Source organism: Phacochoerus africanus, chromosome 16, assembly GCF_016906955.1.
Source record: "Phacochoerus africanus isolate WHEZ1 chromosome 16, ROS_Pafr_v1, whole genome shotgun sequence".
NCBI classification, from domain to species: domain Eukaryota; kingdom Metazoa; phylum Chordata; class Mammalia; order Artiodactyla; family Suidae; genus Phacochoerus; species Phacochoerus africanus.
The window spans coordinates 17,448,463-17,460,478 of NC_062559.1; the positions used below are offsets into that span (position 1 = coordinate 17,448,463).

At 53.1% G+C, this 12,016-nt stretch overlaps 1 protein-coding gene across 1 annotated transcript in view; it reads left to right on the forward strand.

The window, feature by feature from the left end:
* PODXL (podocalyxin like) overlaps positions 1 to 12,016 on the forward strand; it is a 50,222-nt gene that overhangs the window by 33,333 nt on the left and 4,873 nt on the right. Inside the window, exons 2-7 of the mRNA XM_047762916.1 lie at positions 5,722 to 6,366; positions 7,545 to 7,756; positions 8,037 to 8,108; positions 10,194 to 10,341; positions 10,533 to 10,594; positions 10,846 to 11,013. Coding sequence (XP_047618872.1) covers positions 5,722 to 6,366; positions 7,545 to 7,756; positions 8,037 to 8,108; positions 10,194 to 10,341; positions 10,533 to 10,594; positions 10,846 to 11,013 — 1,307 coding nt within the window. The remainder of the gene's footprint in view (positions 1 to 5,721; positions 6,367 to 7,544; positions 7,757 to 8,036; positions 8,109 to 10,193; positions 10,342 to 10,532; positions 10,595 to 10,845; positions 11,014 to 12,016) is intronic.

Below are 12,016 nucleotides of genomic sequence, written 5' to 3' on the forward strand. Positions count from 1 at the left end.
TCCAGCATTGCCGTGAGCTGTGGCGTAGGTCACAGACGGGGCTTGGATCCCGTGTTGCTGTGGCTGTTGGGTAGGCTGGCGGCTAGAGCTCCGATTCAACCCCTAGCCTGGGAACCTCCATGTGCTATGGATGTGGCCCTAAAAAGACAAAAAAAAAGGGGGGGGCAGAGTGAGTAGAGCATTAACCTCATTTCACCTCATCAGCTTTGCTGTCTGTCTGCGATTCTTATGTGCTGCTGCATGATGACACAGAGAAGAAGGCAAATGGGACCCTGGGGCTTCCTGTGGTGCCTCCTAGGGACTCTGATGTCCAGTCACAAAAGTAGATTGGAGGCCCTCCTGCTGACAGCATCCCTAGAGACTGAGATCTCTCGGAAATAAAATCTAGTACCCAGGACTGAGGGTGTCGGATGCCAGCGGAGGCCCCCCCCTTGCTCATTGGTGGAGGAGGTGGAGTCAGCAGTGTTCTGGGCGCTGTTTCTGACTTAAGCCTGATTCTCTCACCATCTCAAGTCATTTTATCAGTTAACGGATGATCTTTTTCTCGCATTCACTTTCTGTTTAAAGCAGGGATTTCTAGTATTTGAAATGCAATACCCTGGTTTTTATAGTGGAACCAGTGGAGGTGGGGGAGCAGATTAGGAGGTTGACTTGTGTTCTCAAAAGTTAGGTCCAAGTCTTAGTCCCCGATATGGGACTTGTGAATGCACCCTTATTTGGAAAGAGGGTCTTTGCAGATGTAATCAAGTTAGGATAAGCTCGTACTGTATTACATGGGCCTTAAGTCCAAGGACGGGAGTCCTTGTAAGAGGAAGGACACACAGAGGAAGGTCGTGTGACGATGGAGCCGGAGAGAGGAGTGATTATAACTGTGAGCCAAGGAACACTGACGATGCTGGGAAGAAGCAAAGGAGGGTCTTCCCAAGTGCCTTCAGAGGGAGCGTGGCTCTGCTGATTTCAGATTTATAGCCTCTGGAACCACGAGAGAATACATTTATGTTGTTTCAAGCCACCCAGTTTGTGGTCATTTCTTAAGAGCCGCTTTGGGAGACTAATACTTCATTCAGGTACCCTGAGTCTGTGAAAGGATTCAGTTCTGGAGAACTGAATTGGATGTGTGGCTGGCTGTGTTCTCTGCTGTGGTGATTGAACCTGGTCTCAGTTTGCTGGCCTTAGAGGTAGGACTTTGGTGGCTGCCTGTCCCTTTTGATCCTAAAAAACACATGATTATTAGCCACTGTCCAACATACCCTTCATTAGACTATTCTGGTTTCCATCCTGGTCCTGCTGCTCATTATGGTATGGTACCCATAATGGATATGATTTTTTCCCCCCTGGAAATGAAATTCTGCTTGTGTCTCTGCTACCCAGTGAACCCGGGGTCCATCCCCATGGAAATCGGCAGCTTCTCCTACTAGCATACCTGGCTGATGAGGAACAGCTAAAACAGTCTCTTGGAATATGCTACCAGTCCCTCACCAATATGCCAGATTTAATCAAAATCCAAAACACCATCAACAAGAAGATGCACTATTATTTTATGAACCACTCAGAAAAAAAAACACTGTCGAAGTGTGCTATATAGTAATTTATAACACGTCCTCATCTCAGAGACATGCAAAGGTTGCATCTGAGAGCTCACACACACTATTTCTTCACACCTTGGTGAAGGGGTGTCCTTTGAGCTCCTTTGTTCACACTCCTTTAGAACAAAGTCTGGGTGTGAGTGAGCAGATCATGTAAACCACTCGAACTCCCGTAGCTCTCTAAGACTTTGGATTTCTTCCTATTCATTATCCCAGGGAATTTCTGGCAACTTTATTATTAACAACCATCAAGTCCAGTTTCCTTGTCAATTGTTTTCTTAAAACAATTAGAACCACCTCTAGCTGCTTGACGCAGCACATTGACCCAAAATCTCTGGAATGCATGCCCATATGGACAAACTCAGTTTATATAAAATTGCGATTATCCCACCTTAATCTAACACTCTCATATTTGTATAGGGACAGGGGCTGCCCTGCAGCATATGGGATTCCTGGGCCAGGGCTCAATCCCAGATGCAGTTACGATGTATGCCACAGCTGCGGCAGCGCCAGATCCTTTAACCCACCGTACAGGACCAGGGATTGAACCTGCATCCTGGCACTGCAGAGATGTCGCTGATCTTGTTGGGCCACAGCAGGAACTCCCATCCTCATATTGTATTACCCTACACCATTCTCTTTTCTTTCTTTTCTTTTCTTTTCTTTTCTTTTCTTTCTTTAACCCTACACCATTCTCTAGAGTGTTTGCAGGTATTTTTTCATGTGGAAGCCTTTGTCTGGGTCAGACCCTGTGTTTGTCTGTCTTGGGTATCTGGCGGTTATTAAAGGCTTAGAGAGGATGCAAAGTGGTGGAGATGCTGAAGAGAAATGGCCTTTTGTGTCCATGAGCTCAAGTAAGGTTACCGAGAGTTTGCAGGCAAGGTAGGAGTGCAGGTCAAGTTTTACGGATCCTCTGATACATCTGCATCCTCTTGAGTGGCACCATCCACTTCTCTAGGTCCTGTTTTCACATGTGGCCTGGTGAGACTAGGAATTAAACCAATCCTATAAGTTGGCAGCTCATGGGTCACACCTTTATATTTATCTTTTGGTCTCAGTGTTTCAGCTGCAAGCAATGAGACATTCCTTTATGGTTGCTTTAGAAAATCTCTGGGGAGTTCCCGTTGTGGCTCAGCAGAAAGGAATCTGATGAGCATCCATGAGGATACAGGTTCAATCCCTGGCCTCACTCAGTGGGTTATGGTTCCAGCATTGGCATGAGCTGTGGTGTAGGTTGCAGGCGTGGCTCTGATCTGGTGTGGCTGTGGTGTAGGCCGGCAGCTGTAGTTCCAACTAGACCCCTAGCCTGGGAACCTCCATATGCCACAGGTGTGGCCTTAAAAAAAAGGAAGGGGAGGGCAAAAAACATCTCTGATTTTCAGTCTGTGCTTTGATAGGATATAGGAATTAGGATAGTTATTCTTTTTCTTTAAGCCAGTAGTTTGCACTGGTAGTGATTTTTGACTCGCTTAGGGGACATTTGCTAGCATCTGTTGTCACACTGGGGAGGGAGGTATGTCTCATCTGTATCTAGCGGGTAGAGACCAGGAATGATGCTAAATAGCCTATAAAGCACAGGACAGTCTCCCATGAGAAAGAAGTATCCAGCTCAAAGGGTCCAGAGTTTGGGGGGCTGAGAAACCCTGTTTTCACTGACTCAGCACTCTAAGAAGTAACCAACCACCTCTCCTCCAATCCGTTAACTTTTCAAATATGCCGATAGCCCCTTCAGCAGTTTCATATTTTTTGCCAAAAAGATACTATGACCTGATCAGTTATACCAAGCACCATTATTTTATAAACTACCCAGAAGGAAAAACACCTGTCAAACGCATAGCACTGTTGGTTTGTACACACGTCCTTTTACGTGTGCCCTTCATGTTCCTCCACCACAGAAGCCACTCCGCCCTGCTAAGGCCAAGGCCACTTTATGGGCGCTTCCTTCTGGATGGTAGGTGATATTGTGACTGCTTCTCCATAAAATGCAATGGGATGGTAAAGCCGTGTCCTTTGAGACTTGGCAGAATTCCAACTGCCTTTAACCCCAATAACTAATCCTTGAATTCCTGTTGCCTGCAACCACTCCTGATAACAAATTCCTGATTCTCGTAGCAAAACGTATTCATATCTTGGGATATTGTCTAGCTCGTAGAGGAGCTAGGATGGCTGAAGATTCATCTAGGGCTTCCTTTAATATCATCCGGATCAGGCTATGGAACTTGTCTGAAGAGGCCTTGCTCGCCAATGCCACACACCGGGGACTAGCTTTGGCTGTGGGCACTTGCTCTGGCTTCGCCTCCAGTGCTGCTCACATTTGAGCTCAGCGATTCCAGGGCTGCCGCCGGCAGAGCTCCTCAGTCTCCCGCCTCTTCCCTCGCTAGCTAGGATGTTCGTGTCTTGTTCGTGGCAGCTTAGTGCAGGCATGTGCTCCGGTCACAAGGGAGGCTCTTATTTCAGCATCTGTAACAGGAGGCACATCCTGCTTCCATCAGTCTTACTGTGTGGGGAATTCTCCAAACAGAAAAATGTCGGAGAGTGGCTACCGAGAGTGATAGAAACCCACCGTACACTGCCAACCTCGCTCTCCTGCAAGACAGAAAACCTGGAATCCTCCCTGCTTCTCTTCTTCCCCCTCACTCAGTAGATCAGCAAGTCGTTGATTCTGTCTCCCAAATAGAGTCTTGAATCCATCCTCTTTTTGGCTCTTGTGTCGTTGACTTAATACAGCCGGCTCTTATCCAGTTCACTGGCATTGCTCTAATGCCCCTTTCCTGCCCATCGCCACACCCGTGCCCCCAAACAGCAAGAGTGTGTTTCTTTGTAAATCACCCTATACAGCTTCTTTGATTTAAAGTCTTCAGTGGCTCCCCCCCTCCCCAACTTAGAATAAAATCTCAAATCCTTATTTTGGTTTAAGTAGGGTGCTCTTATGTTTCATTTTATCTTGGGTATGTTTTTTTTCCTTTTTAGGGCCGCATCCTCGGCATATGAAGGTTTCCAGCCAGGGGTCCAATGGGAGTTGTAGCCACTGGCCTACACTACAGCCACAGCAACTCAAGATCTGAGCCTTGTCTGTGAGCTTCACCACAGCCACAGCAATGCCAGATCTGAGCCGCGTCTGCGACCTATACCACAGCTCCTGGCAACGCCGGATCCTTAGCCTACTGAGCGATGCAGGGGATCGAACCCACAACCTCATGGTTCCTAGTCAGGTTCTTTTCCGCTGCGCCACAGGGGAGCCCCAGCCTCACATTCTTCACACAGCTCTCCTGTCACCGTCCTTCAGGTCTTAGCTTCATGGTCACCTCTGAGACGCTTTTCCTTGCCTCTCCGACAGCCCCTTGCCCCGCGTTCTGCAGCATTGCCTTGGACGTTTCCTCCATGGCGTCTCCAGAGCTAGACATGAACTTGTCTGTTATTTATTCTGTGTCCTGGCTGCCGAGGGTGTGGATTTACACGCACCGTACGTCCCACTGTGTCCAAGGGCCCTGCCACTTAGGTTCCCTCCATCCATCCATCTGAGCTCTTCCTTCCCTGACCCCTTGACAAGGTTAAAGCTCGCAGGCTGGACAAAGTCAGAGCACACCACCCTGTTCTTCTTTAGCCCGGCTCCCCAGTTGCACGGAAATAGTAATTTGTGCAATTTCACTCTACCAGTTTCTCCTTCTCGATGTAGTTCCAGAAGAACGGCGACATGCCTCTCCCGCCAGGCTTAGGACAGGGCAGCTCAACACGCGTGACTCGGTTGCCCCTTCTGCAAGCTCATGGGTCTGGGAGTAGCGAGAAGGAGCGGGGGTGCTGGATGGCGTGGGGTTTGGCAGCCTTGAAGGGCGTGTGCCCGGGGCCAGAGAGGGAGGGCAGGGGATTCGCTGCAGGCCCCGTGTGCAGTGGGACCGGCCACTTAGTCTTTCTCCTGAGCTGAGTGTCTCTGGCCTTCGTCTGCTTCCGTCTCAGTCTCCCTCTTAGAGGCTTCTTGAACCCCAGAAAAATCTGGGCACATTAGGGACCCAGACCTTCAGCCCAGACAGAAGGGCAGGGATGGGAGCAAGGCCTTTGGGTCCTGGGGAAGGGCTGGAGAAACGTGGAGAGGACTTGTGGCTAATACTCTGATTATGTGCTGTCTTTGTAACCACAGCTACCAACAACACCAAAGCCATCACCACAGCCAGCAGCACAGTCTCAGCCGTGCTGAACACCTTTTCAACAACAAGCATTCAAATGATGTCTCTCAACCCAACCTCAATCACAACCAGTGGATCTTCACTTCAGAGTTCAATGGAGGCCAAGGGCAGCATGCCCACATCATCTAGCGCCTCAGGGGCGACGTCAGCCCAGCAAAACACAAATCCAGCAGCCAGTACCAAAACTGAAAAACCAACCTCAGGCAGCTCTCCTACAGTTGGCTCAGAGGAATTGAGATCCACAGCACTCACCGTCTCGACCAAGCCTGAAATCACAAGCGGTCAGAGTGAAATTACTAAAGTTACAGCCAGCGTGGTCTCTACGGAAGGACATCAGGCAACCACTTCACCTATAAATCTGAGTAATACCTCAAAGACCAGTCCTGCTTCTACTCCTGTTCCCGCCCTAGCAAGCATTTCCCAGCCTGGCACGGTCCCTGGGACTCTGGTCCCTGGGACCCCTCCTGTTCCTGTGACTTTGGTCCCCATGACTCCAAAGCCCCCAGGGAGCTCCTCCCAGGGATCAAACAAAAATATTACAACCTCAAGTGTCGGCACACCAGCCACCTTCACAACTCAGGAGATGCTGATTACAATAAGTAAGTAAAGTTTTTCTTTTTTCAAGCAAAAAGAAACTTTGAAGTGCTTATGTTCTATACAGTTGCTCAGCTGGAAGATGCAGCTTCATGCTGTGGATTACATAGCCTGAATATGTGCCAGCCTCACTCAGCTCATTTCCCATTTCAGTTATGAGCAGAGGCCAACAGGGCTGTGTGTTGAGAGCTCAGGGTTTTGACCTGCCCCGTTGAACAGTCACTTTTTTTAAGTGCTGGTCTTAACCCAGTAAATTCATTTCAAAACTCTCTGTTGGATCATGAGTCTCAAGATCATGACCTGTGTCAGACCTGTTGAATCACCTGCTTAGTCCCACCACCTGTGGGTACGACAAATGTGACTGGGGCGTGAACCTGAGAATCTGCATTTTGAGTAACTCCCCCAGGTAGTAGTTTGGGTACATGCTGAGGCCGCGTCCTCAGGTAAGAGCAAAGGGCTCTGGGTGGGATAAACCTGGATTCAGACCCCTGCTCTGCCACTTGTTAGCCTGTGACAGGCATGCATTTCATCGAGCTCCTCTGAGCCTTGGTTTCCTTGTTTATTTATTTATCTTTTTTGCCTTTTCTAGGGCCACACCCACAGCATATGGAGGTTGCCAGGCTAGGGGTCTAAGCAGCCCCCGGCCTACACCACAGCAACAGCGATGCAGGATCCGAACCACATCTGCGACCACAGCTCACTGGCAACGCCGGATCCTTAACCCGCTGAGCGAGGCCAGGGGTCAAACCCACAACCTCATGGTTCCTAGTCGGATTCGTTAACCACTGCGCCACGACGGGAACGCCTCCTTGTTTGTGAGATAGGGGTACTTATGGCACCTTCCTCACAGGGTTGTGGTGAGGATTAAATGAGCGAGTACCTTTGAAGCGCTTAGGACCCTCACACAAGTCAGTGCTCAGTTAACGGTAGCCCTTGCTGCCACCGTCACCGCTGCTGTTACTTCTGCGGGTTCCTACACGGGCTCATCTGCGTGCGCGTCCGGTCGTGGGTCATGGACAGTAGGTGTGGCGCCGGATCCATCTGCCTCTTCTTCCGCACAGCTTGTGACCCAGGTGGGGGCTGCAGCCAGAGAACCTCAGAAACCTCAGAGCAAGGAAGCCTGTTCTTTCCAATTCCAGCTACCACCCACCTTTTCTCATAACCTTTGCTGTCCCGATTGTAGCGCCACCGGTTACCTCACGAGGAACCCAGCGTACCCCCAGCGAGCCGCCGGTGCTCCCTGACACCCCTACGGCTCCTCAGCCCACAGGCTCTGCCTCAGAACCCAGGACCGCACCTCCCGCCCGGGGCCCCACGCGTTCCAGCCCTCGGCTGGTGTCGTCAGCCTCTCCCACCGCCAGCCTCCCTCCTCCCGCCTCAGCAAGCGGGGTAGAGGTAGGAGCGCCGCCGCGGAGCCGGGGGAGGGGGGCCGCCAGAGGAGCATTTCCGCCCTTCCCTTCCCCTCGGGGTCCCCGGTGGGGCTGTGAGGAGGGTCATCGTTCACCCACTGTCCCGGCTTTGCTGGCCTCTGGCTTGGATGGCAGGACGGCCGGGGACGCCGCTGCCGCCGGCGGGCGCCCCGCTGGCCCCAGACTCCTGGGGAGGGACGGCCGGAGGGGCCCAAGGCGAGATCCTGTCAGGCTCAGCCCCCCTTCACTCCCGTGGCTTCTTGCAGATACAGTGCGGTGCTCCTGAAAGGCTGAGTGAGGAGACGTTCGTCCTGAACTTCTCCAAAGCCGACCTCTGTGTGAGTAGCTGCCGCCCCCCTCCCCGCGCCCCGCCCCGGAGCCCCAGACGCGTGCGCAGTGGGCTTGCGGCAGGTAGAGGGAATGAGGTGTTCCTTCTAGAAGGGAGCTGGGAGTGCGTTCTTTTTCCTGGCAGGACGTGGTCCCTTCACATCTTGGGGGGCCGGAGCGAGGTTTAGACTTCTCGAGGAAAGCCCCCCGCCGGGCTCTTACAGGGGCACCAGCACCGGGGCTCGTGGGCTTTCACTTCCCAGGGGTCTGAGAGTCTGGAGACCCCAGGCCTTAGGTCCTGTTTGCTTCCAGCTCAGGGCGTGACTTTGTTAAGTCCATCACTTTGGGCTTCGAAGGCCTCCGTTGAAAATGAGCGGCTCAGTCTGCCTAACTCCTGGCCCGGTAGCCTGTGGCTTTCTATTTCCTGGTCCATGTCTTAGGCGATGGGCTCCCTCTAACCTGGGGGAATCCCTTGCCAGCTGTTGTCCTTCCACTCCGGGTGGTGTGTGCATGTCCTGTTTGTGCCAGGTGCTGTCATCACGTGTGCGTACATGCGAATGAAAGGGATAGTGGCAGTGTGTCCACTGCCTTCAGACTGCCAGTCTCCCTAGGATTAAGGGCCTTAGTCTGGGGATGTCTGCTTACCTCAGTGCTTACTTCGTAAATAGCGGAGTACTGGTGATGGATGGGTCACTGCTGCCCTCTCCTGGTCAGTGACTATTTTGGCAAACACCCATAGGAAGTAGAACGGGGCATGCTTTCCAAAGGATGGGAAACTTGGGTTTACACTACTTTAATGCTATGTGTGTTTTCTGCCTTTGTTTTCTTTGGGGTGTCCATTTTGCTGAAATTTTCCAAGCGAACTAGAAAAACGTACACTTAGACTGGAGTTTTAAAAGGGAGCAGTGGAAGTTCCCATCTGGCTCCATGGTAGTGAACCTGACTCATGTCCATTAGATGTGGGTTTGATCCCTTCCTTGCTCGGTGGGTTAAAGATCCTGCATTGCTGGGGCCGTGGTGTAGGCTGGCAGCTGTAGCTCCAATTCGACCCCTGCCCTGGGAACTTACATATGCTGCAGGCGCATCCCTAAAAAGCCAAAAAGAAAAGGAGCAGTGTTCTCCTGGGATTGGGATTATTGGATAAGGAAAGACTTGCACTGATGCTTGCCCAGTCTTTCCTCTGGCTCCATTTTTTTGGCTGAACCTTGGCAGGGGGTGGGTGTGGTTGTCAGAAGCGTTCTTTTCCTTTGCTGTGAGTGAGGAAAGCCCTGGACCTTTCCCTGGTGTCAGGCTGGGAATCAGCCCAGGGAAATGGCAGGTAGAAACCCACGGGATGGTGTTGGGGGCAAGCCACACTAAGGTCCTTTTCCTCGTCTTGGTCCCCTTGTTCCAAAACCTGGCAGAGAAATTTCCAGGTGCCTCTAGATGGCGTGGCCGGCCTGGGGCCAAGTTGCTCCCACTTGGTTTCCTCACCCTCAGCCTTAAAGCCACACCAGCCACGCTCTTCGTGATTAGAAATGGAGAAGACTCCCTTCCACGATGCCCTCAGGTGCCTCTTCCAGATACTCCCAAGTCCCCCTGTTCAGCGACGGCCTCGCTCTTCTCCCCACCCGCCTGTTTGGTTTCAGTGTCCGCCCAGGTCATGTGCACACGTGCTCCAGCTGTGGGGTCGAGCACCTTGAGCTGAGCCAAGGCTTCCCCTCCTGAGGCCTTTGAACTCGGCACAGAGGGCCGGTGGCGGGGCGGATTCGGAGAAGAGACTTGACTCCTCAGGTCCTTGTGGGAGGGAGATGACAGAGGGTCATGGTCCTTAAAGGGCTTTGAGGGAGGAAGGGGCGCCAGGCCGATGGTCGCGTTCAACCCCAGGCGAGGTAGATGGGGTGGGGAGACTGGGGGAGGCGCCCACCCGAGGCAGAGAGGGCAGGGGAGGCCGAGGAGCACCGGCCGGCCTGGGAGTGGCCCCAGCTGAGGCTGGAGAAGGGAGTCAGTCCCCAGCCGGCCATGGCACTCTCCTGACCTCAGCTTACAAGGGCAGCCCTGCAAGCCCAGGCTGCTGTCCGGTCCCTGAGGAATCACCAGGGGTCTCCCCACAACAGAAGTCGAGCCCCGTGGGAGCGAAGCTGTATACGCTTCTGTGCCAGGCGGCAAAAGCCACCTTCAACCCATCTCAAGATCAGTGCAATATTCAGCTGGCACCTGTTCCGGAAATCCAGTCAGTGGCCGTCAAATCCATCACCATCCACAGTGAGTTGAGGCCTCTGTGGGGCAGGGCGGGGGGATGGCTCAGGAGCCACAAGGGTGGGTCAGTTGTCAACCCCTGGCCCCCTGAGAGAAGGAGACACCGCCCGGAGGACGGGGGTGGGGTGCCATCCTCCCCCTCAGCATACTCCTCTGGGCTGGACCACTGAAGCGGCCCCCCTCTCTCTCCCCCCCAGCAAAGCTCTGTCCCAAGGACACGTTCGAGTTGCTGAAGAACAAGTGGGCTGACCTAAAAGAGGTAAGTGGCTGCCTCCCACGTGCTGGGACGGATGGGGCAGGAGTCCAAGGTCCCTTGCTGCAGGGTCTTTCTCATTGCCGAGGAAGCTCGCACTTGCCAGCATCTAGACAACAGGGTGAGAAGGGGTGACGGGGCGGAGGCATAGGCCCCCCAGCCCTGAGCAGCAGAAGAGCTCATGAGCGGATGGGGGTTCTGAGAGAAGGTGACCCAGAACCAGTTTTCTGCCCCATACCTTGCTCCTTCCTGGCCAGGTGGGAGTCACAAACATGCAGTTGGGGGACCAAGGGCCACCAGAGGAGACGGAGGACCGGTTCAGCATGCCCCTCATCATCACCATTGTCTGCATGGCATCCTTCTTGCTCCTGGTTGCGGCCCTCTACGGCTGCTGCCACCAGCGCCTCTCCCAGAGGAAGGACCAGGTGAGGCCCTCGTCACCCAGCCAGGAAGCAGCCCGGTTCACCGGAGGACTCTCACCCCGTTACTCCCATGTTTGAGGAAAGCCAGGGGGCTGTGGTCCCTTTCTGACAGGCAGAGGTCGCCCCTCGTAGGAATGGAAACTTGCCTGGAATGTTGGAGGCAGTGTGGTGGAGGGGAAGAACGTGGACCAGGGAGTCAAGAAGACTTGGCCTAAGCCCGGGCTCTGCCTCCCATCATCTGGGTGACCTCGAGCACGTCGTACGACCTCTGAGCCTCAGATTTCTCATCTGCTTAGTGGGGCCAATATCTACCCTGCAGAGTTGCTCGGAGGCACCGCTGATAGAAGTGAGCCTAGGCGTAGCTGTCTAACCAAGCGTTGTTCCCTCCACCTTCTAGAATTCCTCCATGGCAGTTTCATCCAGGCCCGTGGTTCTCAACCCAGGCTGCACACTGTGGGGAGCTTAAAAAAATATCCCCATGCTTAACTTCCTCACACATCAGTTGAAAAGAATCTCTGGGAGTTCCCACTGTGGCGCAGCAGACATGAATCTGACTAGGAACCATGAGGTTGCGGGTTCGATCCCTGGTCTCGCTCTGTGGGTTGGGCATCTGGCATTGCTTTGAGCTACGGTGTGGGTCGCAGATATGGCTCGGATCTGGCGTTGCCGTGGCTGTGGTGTAGGCAGGCAGCTATAGCTCCGATTGGACCCCTAGGCTGGGAACCTCTAGGCTGTGGGTGTGGCCCTAAAAAGCAAAAAAAAAAAAAAAAAGAAAAATTTCTGTATCAGTAGATTTGTGAAACGCTTCCCCAGGGACGGCCCCGTTCACCCTGGGCTGTATCTTGGGTAAAGACAGAGAAAGCGTTCTCCCCGGGGTTCTGGAGATGGCTGCAGGGGCTCCTCTCCCCACCTCACTCAGCCTTTGAGAGGGCCTGATCAACATCATCTCCTTCCACTTTGTCCCAGCTCAGCACGGGGGGTGAGGACGAGTTTGGGGGGGGGGGAG